At 67.7% G+C, this 12,353-nt stretch overlaps 5 protein-coding genes across 5 annotated transcripts; 3 read left to right on the top strand and 2 right to left on the bottom strand.

The window, feature by feature from the left end:
- The first annotated feature begins 274 nt into the window (after positions 1-274).
- Positions 275-1,067, top strand: EMIHUDRAFT_355025 (Hypothetical protein). The gene is made up of 2 exons (XM_005772776.1): positions 275-790; positions 821-1,067. Exon 1 carries the CDS (start codon positions 279-281, stop codon positions 642-644), a length of 366 nt encoding a protein of 121 aa, XP_005772833.1. The 5' UTR covers positions 275-278; the 3' UTR covers positions 645-790; positions 821-1,067.
- A 210-nt stretch (positions 1,068-1,277) lies between these two features.
- Positions 1,278-3,922, top strand: EMIHUDRAFT_450918 (hypothetical protein). The gene is made up of 3 exons (XM_005772777.1): positions 1,278-2,512; positions 2,596-2,719; positions 2,809-3,922. The coding sequence occupies exons 1-3, from the start codon at positions 1,310-1,312 to the stop codon at positions 3,723-3,725; spliced, it is 2,244 nt and encodes a 747-aa protein (XP_005772834.1). The 5' UTR covers positions 1,278-1,309; the 3' UTR covers positions 3,726-3,922.
- A 256-nt stretch (positions 3,923-4,178) lies between these two features.
- On the bottom strand, positions 4,179-6,303 carry EMIHUDRAFT_435815 (hypothetical protein; the record flags this gene model as incomplete). Its single annotated transcript, XM_005772778.1, has 9 exons — positions 4,179-4,589; positions 4,657-4,719; positions 4,932-5,028; positions 5,103-5,165; positions 5,235-5,305; positions 5,540-5,593; positions 5,667-5,752; positions 5,885-5,991; positions 6,284-6,303. The coding sequence occupies 9 exons, from the start codon at positions 6,301-6,303 to the stop codon at positions 4,305-4,307; spliced, it is 846 nt and encodes a 281-aa protein (XP_005772835.1). The 3' UTR covers positions 4,179-4,304.
- Positions 6,304-8,026: 1,723 nt separating this feature from the next.
- EMIHUDRAFT_310514 (hypothetical protein) lies at positions 8,027-9,699 on the bottom strand (the record flags this gene model as incomplete). Its single annotated transcript, XM_005772779.1, has 4 exons — positions 8,027-8,288; positions 8,387-8,604; positions 9,094-9,495; positions 9,571-9,699. The coding sequence occupies 4 exons, from the start codon at positions 9,697-9,699 to the stop codon at positions 8,027-8,029; spliced, it is 1,011 nt and encodes a 336-aa protein (XP_005772836.1).
- A 636-nt stretch (positions 9,700-10,335) lies between these two features.
- Positions 10,336-11,401, top strand: EMIHUDRAFT_463854 (hypothetical protein; the record flags this gene model as incomplete). The annotated part of the gene is made up of 4 exons (XM_005772780.1): positions 10,336-10,380; positions 10,529-10,676; positions 10,755-10,894; positions 10,955-11,401. 4 exons carry the CDS (start codon positions 10,336-10,338, stop codon positions 11,192-11,194), a joined length of 573 nt encoding a protein of 190 aa, XP_005772837.1. The 3' UTR covers positions 11,195-11,401.
- Between the last annotated feature and the right edge of the window lie 952 nt (positions 11,402-12,353).

Genomic DNA, 12,353 nt, shown 5'->3' on the forward strand with positions numbered 1-12,353 from the left:
TTGGAGAGAGAGAGAGAGAGAGAGAGAGAGAGAGAGAGAGAGAGAGAGAGAGAGAGAGAGAGAGAGAGAGAGAGAGAGAGAGAGAGAGAGAGAGGATGGATTGGAGATCAATATATAGAAAAATAGAAAAAGTAAACCGAGGGATGGCCTTTAGCGGCGGTGCAAACGAAGTGTGAGCTACCATCAAAGAGATATATTTCCCATTTCGTGCACAAAGAGCACAAAGGTGGCACCCTCGGCCAGCTGAAGCTCTCGACTCGTCCACCTTGCTCTGGACGATGCCGACCTCAAACCACCTGCGCCAGCAACGACGTGCCGCGGCTCGCCGCGCATCTGTTGCGACCGACGACGTGCCCGACGCCGTCCCGCGGCCGCAAGGAAGAGGCCCGCGCAACCACTTCTGGGACCCGCGGCCGCCGGGCGTGTGGCGGCACAACAAGTCGAACGAACCGAACCAGCGCAGAGCGGCGCGTCTCACGAGCGCCCGCGGCCGCCACACCGCCGCCGTCCACGGCCGACGGTGGTCGCGAATCAACGCGCCGCGGTGCACCGCTGCGCCTGTCCTTGCGCACAGCTGGACGTCGGCCGAGAAGACCGCTTCCCTCTGGGGACCCGACTCCGCGAAGATCGCGCGCGCGTCGTGAGTGGCGGCGCGCGCGCGATCTCTGTTCCCGGACACGCCGGTCGCAGTGGCATGGGATCCCAGGCTCAAAAGCGCTCAACAGCGAGCTGCTCCTCCTCCTGCCGCCGCTCCGCTCACCGAGACAACTCGGTGCCGCCGTTCTCGCCGCCGCCGCCGCCGCCGCCGCCGCCGCCGCCGCCGCCGCCGCCGCCGCCGCCTCGCGCCTTGCCTCCGTCACCGCCGCCCTCCATCTCGCAGCGGCGCGTCCCTCTGATGGCGCGGGCTCCTCGCTCGTTGGCGCCTCGCGCCCTCGCCGCCGCCCCCCCTCTCGCCGCCGCTCCGCTCGTGGCCGCCCCATCCCCTGTCAATCCCGCCGCCTCCCCTGCCAATCCCCCGCACCACCGCCGCCACCGCCTCGCGCGTTTAGCGGGCCTTTAAGCTTAGGAATCCTAATAGGAGGACAGCGAATAAAGAAATGAAACGCCATGCACTCCAAGTGCTCCAAGTGCAATGTCGAAGGTGCCACCTTTATCAACCACAAAAAAGGCCCGCGCGTGCTGCGCGGGCCCGGCGAGCGACCAGCGAGCCAACCTGCTAGTGATAGAAAAAGGAGATAACGGAATTTCTTCCGAATGCGTCACAGCAATCGGCTCCGCCTCCTTGGGCGGCGCATCGCAGCCCTTCACGATGAAGGCGGCTCTTCCGCCGGCGTCGCTTCCGCCGCCGCCGCCGGCGTCGCCCTCCTCGTGGGCGTTCTGGTGTGGCACTCCGGGCCGCGGGACGCTCGGCTGTGCGACGGTCGTCGTCGCCGCGGTCGTCGTCGCCACCCCGATCGTGCTGCTGCTGGTCGTGCCCTCTCTGGTCGGCATGTTCTTCAACGCTGCGACGCTGACGGTGCTAAACTGCACCCTCGCCGACCCCTCGCACTCCACGCTCTCCATCGAGGTTGGGCTGGAGCTCAACAACGCAGGCCCGCTCTCAGTCTCGCTGGAGCAATTTGACGCCACGCTGGTCGACCTCCGAGGGCGCGAGTTCGGCTGGCTCAGGTTCCCGTCGGTGACGCTGAAGCCGCACGGACCGACGGTCCTCAAGCTCGAGTCTCAGCTCGTGGTGCTGGACGAGGAGGCACTCGCTGCCGAGGGCTCAAAGCTGCTGCACGGCAAGAGGATCGCCTGGGACGTGAAGGGGCAGAGCGCGGTGGTGGTGTACGGGATCCCCTTCCGGGTGGACGTGTGGAAGCGGCTTGAGTTCCTCGGCGCTCTGCTGGAGGACTTCGAGGCGCGGTCCCTTCAAGTCACGTCCGCCAACGCCACCGAAGGGACCCTCGACCTGTCCGCCGAGATCTCCTTCCTCTCCGTCTCGCCCTTTGAGTTTCTGCGCATCGGCACGCTCGAGGTGGAGCTGTGGTACAACCCGGACGCCAACGACGTCTCGCTCCCGGGCCACTCGGCGGCGAGCCAGCGAGTGCGCGGCTCGTGGCTCTGCCGGCCGCAGTGCCGCGAGCGCGGCGACTGCAAGGAGGACGAGTGCCCCGCTGGCGGCGAGCTGTCGCTAAAGATCGGCGTGGCGTTCTTTTACGAGTTCGAGGTGCGGCGCGGGGCGATTGGCAGCCCGCGAACCCCCGCCTTGAGCGCGAGGGTCCTGCTCGACAGCAGCGCAGCCGGGGCTGGCGTCGTCGCCGGCCGGTGGGCGTCGAGGCAGGACCAGACGGTGATCGCGCTCGGCCCCACCAACAAGTGGTTCTTGGACCGGATCTGGCAGGGCCTCGTCACCGTGCAGGGCGCGCCCATCTCGATCCTTGCCGGCGCGCTCGGCACGCGGGAGACATTCGTGCTCGGCTACAACGTCCAGACGGGCGAGACGTGCGACCTCTACAACCAGGACGAAGACGTCTGCCAAAAGGCGCGGCCGCGACCGCCTCCGGCCGCCGCTCCCTCGACCCATCGCTCAATCCTGCCAGCGCCACCGCGTAGGGCGCGCTCGTCACGGCGCAGAACCCATTCAGTCGCCCCATCGCCCTGCGCGACATCGACTACGAGGTGAGCTTCACCGAGCCGATCGAGTACAGCGCAGGCTTCCACCTCGAGGCCCTCGCAGGCGTGCGCCACAAGCCCACTCACCTCGGACACACCTCGGACACACCTCGGTCCCACCTCGGTCACACCTCGGCCGCCCGTTGACTGCAGGCATCGACCAGAAGCTCGTCGAGATCTCGTGCGCACCGACCGCCACCTTCGCGCGCATGACCTCCAGGGCTGGCATCTGGGCGGGCACGCCGCGCCACCGCGGCCCGGACGGCCGCGGGTACCGCGGCAACGCGAGCGAGCGGCTGGCGGCGCGGCTGGCGGACGAGGTCATCCCACTGCCGGCCCGCGGTGTCGGCGGCGGCAAGGGCGCCGGCACCTCCTCCTTCTTCCTCGCCGCCTCGGCGGTGCCCGGCGTGGCGGAGGCGACCAACGAGAACGGGGACACGGGCCCGTGCGTGCTCGGCATCCCGAACCTCGACCCCTTCGACTGCTGTCTCACGACGGTCTTCACCGCCGTCGGCTGCAAGGCGCAGCAGCGCGGTCGCGCGCACGTCGACGTGCGAGCGCGCGGCCGCGTGACCATCGAGGTGGACGGGCTGCGGCTAGTGACGTACCCGCACTTCTCGCTCCCGCTCTCGTATACGGGCGACGTCCTCAACTTCAACGCCCTCGATGGGCTCGGCGTGTCCAACGTCGGCGCTGTCACGCACGCCGGCTTCGACTGCACCGACTTCACCTTCAAGGGCGTCTCCGAGCCCCTGTGGCCCCTCGGGGTCGGCAAGTTCCCTCCTCCGCCTGTGACGCCGTCGCCGCCCACGCCCCCGCCGCTGCCCACGCGGCCGCCCTCCGCGCCGCCAACCGCGGTGCAGGGCAAGACCGCAGCCCGCTCCCTGTCCGTCTGGCTCCCGGTCACTATTTGCAGCGCCTTGGCCCTCCTCGGCCTCGTCGCTTGCGTGCTCTGCTCGCGCCGGAGGCGACGGCGGCGGCGCTCCCAGCCGGAGCAAGGCCGGATCGCCCTGAGGCGAGGCCACACCGTCGACGCCTTGAAGCAAGCCGCCCCTGCGATGCCCCCCTAGCTTTCGCCGTAGCGAGTGATACGTAGCCTACAGTACAGTTCCCTGCCTGCGACGCTCATGCACACGTATACGTATGTGCGTGGGGGCGTTGAGTGGTTGGGGTCGCCGAGGGACGTGCGATTTTGTCGAGAGAACAGAGACGATGTGGAGGTGTCTATTCTCTCCGCGTTGCTCGTGAGATGTTGCTCGTCGATGTCAGCCCCCCCGCCGTACCGATGCCGGGCTCCGCACAACGTAGAGCCGTACGCCGGGGCGCGGCTGCCGCGTGCCGGCTCTCGACACGGCTCGCCGCGCCTCGGCCTTCGCGCGCGCGCCGGCCGCCGCCGGGCCTCCGGCTCCGCTCGGGGCGTCCGGCCTGGGCCCCCGGCGCTGGGGGGCACTGGGGCGAGCGCTGGCCGCTGGCGTTTTGCGGGGATGCGGCGCTGGCGCTGCATGAGCCTGCGCCGCGCTGTGCGTAGGATAGCTTTGTGTATCACTGTACAGCTCCGCCTCTTTCAACGGGATTGCCCGCTCGACCTCGCCCCACCACACACACACACGAGCGGCTGCGTCGCATACTCAACCGCCGACGCCCCCGCCTCAGCAGAGGCCGCACGAGGCGCGGCACGACCGCGCCATGAAGCCGCTGTTCTTATCGCACTCGCCGCCCGCCGCCCAAGCCTCGCAGTGCTCCTCCTCGTCGGCGCAGCCAGCGGCCGACGGCCGCCGGGCCTTGAGCCCGCGCCGCGGCGGCGTCTTTGTGAAGTAGCCTGACCGCTGCGGGTGGTTCCAGATCCACTGGTTGGCGCCCCACTTCTCGGCCTTCTCGCTGCGCGGCTTGCAACCGCCGTGCAGCGACCGCTCGTCGAGCCGCCCGTCGGGCACCTAGTCTCGCGGCGCGAGGTCTCGGGGGGCGGGGGAGGCGGCGAGAGTGGGCCGGGCAGGCGGTCGCCATCGAGTAGAAGAGCACCGCGTTGCCCCGGACGGGAGGGACGGACAGGCCGCGGTAGCAGTCCTACGCGAATCACGCGCCGAGGTGCAGCGCGAGGGGCAAGAGAGGAGAGGGGCAAAGAGGGGAGAGGGGCAGGCGAGGGGCAGGTGAGGAGAGGGGCAGGCGAGGAGAGGGGCAGGCGATGGGCAGGTGATGGGCGCGCGAAGTGCGTGCGAAGTGCGTGCGTAGTGCGTGCGAAGTGTGCGCGTGCTTGCGAGGTCTAAGTTGCGCGGCGCCTCGTGGTCTCCGTTCCACGGGTTGTACTCCCTGCCCTCCTCGTTGAGCGCGCGCGGGAAGAATGTCTCCCCCCCCTCGTCCACCGACTGCAAGTACCTGCGCACACGACACGAGAGGCGGTGAAGAGAGGCGGCGCTTCTCCACGGCTCCCGGCGCCCGGCCGGAGGCGCCAAAAGACGGTGGCGAGCCGGTTGCGAGCGCCGTACTCCACCGAGCGGAGCATGGACGGCTGCCTATGGGACGGAGGAGGGGAAGGGTCGGAGGTGGTTCAGGCGCCCACCGGAGCAGCAGCACGGAAATGCCGGTGGTAGTCGTTTGGGTTGAAAAAGTCGCGGTGCGCGCCGTACTTTTGCCCCTTCTCGTACCGCACCACCTGGCAAGAGGTGCGGCGGTGGCGGAGGGGTGGCGGAGGGGTGGCGGTGGCGGAGGGGCGGCGGTGAGGCGGCGGTGAGGCGGCGGTGAGGCGGCGGTGAGGCGGCGGTGAGGTGGCGGAGGGGCGGCGGTGAGGCGGCGGTGAGGCGGCGGAGGGGTGGCGGTGAGGCGGCGGTGAGGCGGCGGAGGGGTGGCGGAGAGAGGAAGGGTGATGCGTGCGGGGCCAGGCCCGCGCCTGGATGTTTTCGCCATTGTCGTACGGGAGGCGGGTCAGGTTGTGCGCCCGCTCCTACAGCGCGCACACGCCGCGCACGTGCCGTCGAGGGGCGGCGGAGCCTCCCCGCGGAGGACGGCCTCCGCTCCTCGAGCGCTCGGATGCGCGGCGACCCTCCCCTCTGCATGAAGGTCTGGGTGGAGGTGCGCACGTCGGACTGGTCGCCGCGCGTGCCTGCGCGCGCCAGCGGCGGCGTGAGAGCGGCGACTGGTCGGCGCAGCGACGGGGTGTCGGCGCGGTGGCGCCGTCCATGACTGCGAGGGTTAGGGTTAGGGTTAGGGTTAGGGTTAGGGTTAGGGTTAGCGCCGTCCATGACTGCGAGCCCCGACGGCACCATCCGGCTCGCGGCGTACGACTTGATGAAGTCGCACTCTCCATCGGAGAGGAAGCCAGACAGGACGAGGACGAGCGGCCTGAGGTCCGCAGGGCGGGGCAGGGCGAGGAGGTGGGGCGGCCGACACGACGCGAGGAGGTGGGGCGGCCGACGCGATGCGAGGAAGTGGGGCGGCCGACACGACGCGAGGAGGTGGGGCGGCCGACACGACGCGAGGAGGTGGGGCGGCCGACACGACGCGAGGAGGTGGGGCGGCCGACACGACGCGAGGAGGTGGGCGGCCGACGCGACGCGAGGAAGTGGGGCGGCCGACGCGATGCGGTCTGGGGCGTGTCTAGGCCAGTGGCCATGGAGGATCTAAGGGTGGCGGCCGCAGCGACGCCGTCGTCATCTCGACCATCTTCGTCTCCGAGTGCTCTCCTACAAGGAAGCTTCTCGGAAACTTCACGGAAGGTCCTGTCCTCGCGACCATCCTCGTCTCCGAGTGCTCTCCGTCCTCCGCCACCCTCGGGATCGGCACCCTGAACTTGTGCCCGATCCGCACGCCCGGCCACAGGAACTGGCCGCCTACAGGGCCCTCCTCGGAAGCCTCGCCGGAAGCTCTCCGAGCTCACCCAGCCGCAGCAGCTGGCCGCCGGTGTACAGCCACAGGGCCGCGCCGGGGCCGAGCTGGCCCAAATCGGCGCCGGAGAGGACTGGCCCGCCGTTGGTGGTGAAGAGGCGCCACGGGTTCGGGTGGAAGTCGTACGCCGACGTGGACACCATCTGGTCCACCTATCGCCAAGACACGACCGCGTGCGGCAGGCCGCCTGCCCCGCTCCACTCGCAGCTGCCAAAGACCTGACGAAACTCGCCCTCGGCGAGCTCCGCCTGCAGCGCCTCGACCAGCAGCTCGAGCAGATCGCCGCCGCCGCCCTGCACACCCGCCCGCAGCACCCTCGACTCCTCCGGCCCCGCCGCGAGAGGCGGCTTGCCTGACGACACGGCGCGGACGCGTCAACGACGCGGCATATGCGTCTCTCGCCCGCGGACGTCTCTGACGGCGCGCCGCCCGCGTCGCCGTGCCGGGCCGAGCGCGCGTGGAGAAGGACAGAGACCTCTCCGTCGCCGAACGACTCGATGCACAGCGCGTGGAAGCCGGGCCATGGCACCGGGATGCTCATCAGCTCGGCCTGGGAAGAGAGGCAGTGCGGCAGCGAGCGAGAGAGGTTCCGCCACTCGTGGCCAGAGTAGGCGTCCGCGCCGCGCCGCTGCGCCGACACCTCCGACGCCGCTCGCCTCTCCCGCGGCGACGACGGCGACGCCGGTGAGGAGGAGGAGGCGCGGCGGCGCTGCGACCCGGCGTCGGTGGCGGCCGAAGAGCTGAGCAGCCACTGCAGCGCAGCGACAAGGGCGGCAGCGGCGAGCAGGCTCGCAACCATCGGGACGCGCGACGTCCTGCTCTTCTTGCCGAAGGCGGGCTTTTTCTCGCGGTGTTTGCCCATCACCTCTGCCCTAGCCGCGCCGCCGGCAGAGCAAGAGAAGAGTTGTGAAAAAAGAATTTTCAACAAAAGAAGATTGGATTGTTTTATGTATGTGGGAGACTCGTGCCGCCGCCCCTGCCACCCCTGTGTCAGTGTGCCTGTGGTAGGAGAGACTGCCAGCGACAAGCTGGAGGCAGGTCGCTAGACTGAGATGAGACCGCCAGTGGATGTGGGAGTCCACCGCGCACCGCGCTGCGAGCCTGTCGTGTCCCTTGTCAGGAGCAGGAGAGCCCCACCTGTCCCCCTGATCGTTCTTCCAAAATCCTGCTCGTGCAGGTGGGGACCCTGTCCTCGTCCCATCCCTCGTTTGTGGCGTGTCTGTTTTCTTTCTTTCTTTCTTTGTTTTACTAGCACACCGGCACACCACCACCGGAGCCGGAGCCGCCTAAGCGACACTCGGTTGAGAAAAGCAACGGCCGACTCTGAACCGAGTCCGAGAGAAATTGCAAGATGCCGCTCTCGCGGCAAAAAACTCCTCATCGCAAACCCTGTCAGCAGAGTCTCCTACGGGAATGTACGTAAGAGCTACACGCAAAAAAAAAGTCGGTATTCCCAGCGCGAGGACCGAGGAAGAAACCCACGGAAAAGAAGTCACGCTTCCGAACCCCTTCTCCTCTGCTCCTCCACCGCCATCCCGTCTCCGGCAGGCAGCAGCAGGTAGCGCAGCAGCGTTGCGACCACCTGCACCGAGAGCGAGTTGCCGAGCAGCTCGTACTGCTTGCGCGTGCTCACCTCTGGCGGGAAGCCGAAGTGGGGCGGGAAGCCGTGCAAGTTCGCCACTTCGCGCGGCAGGAAGAAGCGCGGCCTGTTCGCAGCGAGAGGCGTGAGGAGCCCCTCGCAACCAAGGCGACACCTCGGGCTGTGCGGAGGCGCGGCCTCAGCGGCCTCAGCGTCTCGAGACTCTTCTCGCCCTCGCGCGGAGGCGGCGCCCCCCCACCCGCCCCCTCGCACAGCACCGACCCCGTCCCCTTGACGTAGCGCGAGTAGTTCTTGGTGAAGCAGCACGAGCGGCGCGAGCCGCGGCTCACCAGGTCCATCGCCGCGCCGTACCGCTCGAGCACGTGCTCCGCCACCGCCGCACCCGCCATCGCCTCGGCCTCCGCCCCGCCCTCCGCCCCGCCATCGCCGCCGCAGTGCGGGAGGAGGTAGGAGGAGAGCGGCTCGCAGGCCTGCTGCGTGGTTAGGGTTAGGGTTAGGGTTAGGGTGAGGGTGAGGGTGAGGGTGAGGGTGAGGGTGAGGGTGAGGGTGAGGGTGAGGGTGAGGGTGAGGGCTAGGGCTAGGAGGTTGTTAGGTCGCAGGCCTGCTGCGTGGTTAGGGTTAGGGTTAGGGTTCGGGTTAGGCTCGCAGGCCTGCTGCGTGGCCGCGTCCACCTCGCCGCGCGGCGCGGGCAACTTCTCGCCCGCCGCGCAAGCCTCGTCCAGCGCGGCGGCGGCCAGGACAGTGAAGCTGTCCAGGAGAGCGAAGCTCGCGACTGGCGCCGCCGGCGGCCGCTGGAGGGCTGCGGCCGCGCCGCCGCTCTGCCCGCCGCTCTCCGCGGGTGCGGCGGCGGCAGGTGCGGCAGGAGGCGCGGCGGCGGCGGCGGCAGGTTGTGGAGCAGCGGGTGCGGCGGATGGTGCGGCGGCGGGCGGTGCCGCAGGTGCGGCGGCCAGAGGTGCGACGCTTCTCCGCGAGGCGAGGAGGAAGTAGCGTGTCCGCTGGTTGGGGACGCCGATCTGGGCGGGCGAGGCCCACAGCTCTCGCACCGAGTAGCCTCGCCCGAGCAGGACTGCGCGGAGGCGGGTGCGGGTGGATGACGACTCGAAGCCAACCACGTTCTCGAGCAGGAGGGAGGAGGGGAGCAGAGGCGGGTCCGCTGCCTCGAGCAGGTCGACGAGGCGGGCGAGCGCGGCAGCACGGCCGTCTGATTCGGCCAGCTGTAGCCCTTGCCGCGTGTGCGGCTGGCAGGGCGGGGAGAGGAGCCAGCAGTCTGCCGCGAGGCGCTGCAGGTCGGCCTGCTGCAGCGAGACGATGTTCTTGGTGGACACCGGCGTGCGAGGCAGGTTGTGCCGGTAGGTGCGCACCTGCGAACGCCAGAGGCGGCGGCGTGAGACGCTCGCAGAGGACCCGCCTCGCTCGCTCTTGCCGTGCGGGCGCACCGCCGAGTCGTCGACATCAAACGCCTGGACGACGCGGTGAGGCACGCCGCTGCGCTGCAGCGCGTAGTGCAGCCCGCCGATGCCGGCGAAGAACTCGACGACTCGGAGCGGCTCAGATGGGGTGGCCATCAAGGGTGGCGTTTGAGCGTCGGCGTTCTCCGCATAGCGCTCGTTGGCCCTGCCGTCCAAAAAAGAAAAAAAAGGGCACTTTTGGGGCCGAGGACAAGAGGCAGTTTGCCTCTTGCTTGTTCTTGACGTCGTTGACCCAATCGGCACGCTCACAGGGGACTTGACCGGTTGGTACGCATCTTGCGCGCCTACTTGTTGATGTTGTCGGCGTCGCCAGACGATCGAGGGGTCCCGTACCATGCGGAACCGACCCTATCCAGTGCTCAAGTGCTCAAGAGCTCTCACCTGGCAACCCTGTCTGCACGTCTCGCGCGCGCGTGAACAGGGCTCCAGGCCCCAAATTACGTGTGAGTGTTAGAGTTGTTTGGTATTGCTAAAAATCTCTCTCTCTCAAAACACATCTCCGCCATGAGACTCCGGCTCTCTCACGTTACAAGGGAAATTCGATGCAGGGAGGAGTATAAATAAATCGAGCAGTCAGCGCCAGGGAGAGATGGGCGACGCACACGAACACAGAGGGACAGTGCGCACCCCGCCCCGCTCGCAGGGCGTGCATTCGGTTAACGGTATTTTTTGGCTGTCTCAGCAGGCGCGAGTCTGGAGCGCCTAACAACAACTCCCCTCTTCAGAGCACAGATGAGCGAGAGCCGCCCTCGCAAGCGCGGGCGCGAGGGCAAGGACGTGCCCTTTGACATCGAGTCACTCAACAAATTCCTGGGGTCGGAGGAGGAGCAGCTGCGCAACAAAGCAAAGGCGTGCCGCCGTCAGCACCTCCGAGCCCCTCCTCCGCACCCCGGGCGAGCGTGCCTCGCTGCCCACCGTTCCTCAGGAAATCCTCGACGGCGATCTCATCGCCCACGCGACTGCGGCAGCAGCGCTCGACGCCCGCGTCTCTGCCTTCGCTTCGTACCAGGAGGCGCTCGACGACGGCTTTGTGGCCGACCTGCAGAAGCAGCTAATGGCGGTCTTCCGGATGGGTGGGCCGCGCCGCACCTTCCCCCGCCCGCGCCGACCCTCCTCGATCCGATCCCGCGCCCGCGCCGCCTCGCCTGCAGGCGTCAAGCTGGAGAGCTGGCTAAACACTTACACGCCCCCGCTGGCGAGCGGAGGCAACGTCGGGGTGTCGGGCGAAGTGCAGGACGGCGTGTACGCGCACATCCACGGCCTCTCCGCCGGCTGCAGCGAGGCTGGGGCGGTAAACAAGGGGAGGCTGGGGCGACGCCGTCCGGGACGCGTCCCGACGCGTGCGCCGTAGGCGCTGCACCGGATGCTGGGCTACGAGAAGGAGTACGCGGTCCAGCGCACCAAGTGCACCGACGAGCGCACCTGGCAGCGCTTCCGCGGCACCCTTGAGGCGAACATGCTGCACGACTTGGGCAAGACGACGCTGCAGATGCACGCCGACCTGCTCAACGTCGCAAACTCAATCAGTAATAACCTCAGCCACCTCCGCACCGCCGCCTCCGAGGAGTCCAAACTCGCCGCAATGTACTGATCCTTCCCTCTCCCGCGCCCCGCCGCGCCTCGGGTTCGGCCGCTGAGCGTGGTCGCGGGTGGGGGTGGGGGCGAGGGGCGAGCGGAGCGTGCACCCCGAAACCCGCGGGGGAGCGCAGAGTTGCGAACCGCACTGAAATAAAACCATGACTAGTGAGATGGGTATAAGTAGAAAAAAGTTCGAGTATTAGCAAGCAAAAAAGAAGCACACACGGGACACGAGCTCAGCACGGAGTCCGCACCAGCTGCACGAACTGGCAACTTGCCACCCTTCGCGCCTACGGCTCTACCCCAAAGGCAAAGCCTCGTCGCACGTCGCTCGTCGGGCAATACAACAACATGACATGTGCATGTGCATGTGCATGCAAACCAAAATAGAGAGAGAGTTGTTTTTGTTTTGAAAATAAGAGCGGGGCTGCTTTGGCAGCGTGCGCCTCGATCCTGTACCGTGTTTGTTATGACCCCCCCCAATGAACACACCAGGGTGAGGGAGGGCGAGACGAGACGATCGAGGGGTCCCGTACCATGCGGAATCCTGCGGAACTGGGAGTTTACCTTGTGCAGGGCGTGAGCTGCCGCCGGACCCGAGGCGTGAACCATCGCCTTGGGCCCGTGAACCGGCGATATGCAGCGTGTTCTGCAGCCTTTGACGCAGGTCGCAAGAAGAGCGACTGCCACTCCCCGGGCCGGGCCCTGGCGAGCGGGCGCATGGCGCCCGACGCTCTGCCATGACCTCCGGGAGGTTGAGTGGCGACCTCGGTGAGGTTTACTTAGTTCGTTCTACGGAGTGACAGCACCTCCGGGCGGTTTTAGAACTTTGATCGTTACTCAAGCCACACAGAACACCAACCGCTGAGTGCTCAACTTTGCCGTTTGCAACCTCTGGTGCAACCGCTGAGAGCTCAACTTTGCCCTTTTCCGACGCGACCTCTGAAGGGTCGACTTGGGAAAAATTTCCCCCTTGTGGTCGAACTACTGAACGGTTGACTTTGGGGGGTTCTGCGCCCCTTGACCCAACAGCTGAACGGTTGGGTTTGGGGAGGCTGGAAGCCAAGGTTTTGGGCTGGGAAGGGCTGGTTGCAGCCTTTCCCCCGCCGCCGCTACCAATCTGCGGAACTGGGAGTTTACCTTGTGCAGGGCGTGAGCTGCCGCCGGAGATC

The sequence above is a fragment of the Emiliania huxleyi genome, assembly GCF_000372725.1.
Source record: "Emiliania huxleyi CCMP1516 unplaced genomic scaffold EMIHUscaffold_35, whole genome shotgun sequence".
Taxonomy (NCBI): Eukaryota; Haptophyta; order Isochrysidales; family Noelaerhabdaceae; genus Emiliania; species Emiliania huxleyi.

What these genes read in the sequence shown, in the direction of transcription:
- EMIHUDRAFT_355025 (XM_005772776.1), top strand. Translation starts at nt 279, where the DNA reads ATGCCGACCTCAAACCACCTGCGCCAGCAACGACGTGCCGCGGCTCGC.
- EMIHUDRAFT_450918 (XM_005772777.1), top strand. Translation starts at nt 1,310, where the DNA reads ATGAAGGCGGCTCTTCCGCCGGCGTCGCTTCCGCCGCCGCCGCCGGCG. An exon ending in TCTACAACCAGGACGAAGAC is followed by an intron (nt 2,513 to 2,595) that starts GTCTGCCAAAAG and finishes GCCACCGCGTAG; the next exon opens with GGCGCGCTCGTCACGGCGCA. An exon ending in CCACCTCGAGGCCCTCGCAG is followed by an intron (nt 2,720 to 2,808) that starts GCGTGCGCCACA and finishes CGTTGACTGCAG; the next exon opens with GCATCGACCAGAAGCTCGTC.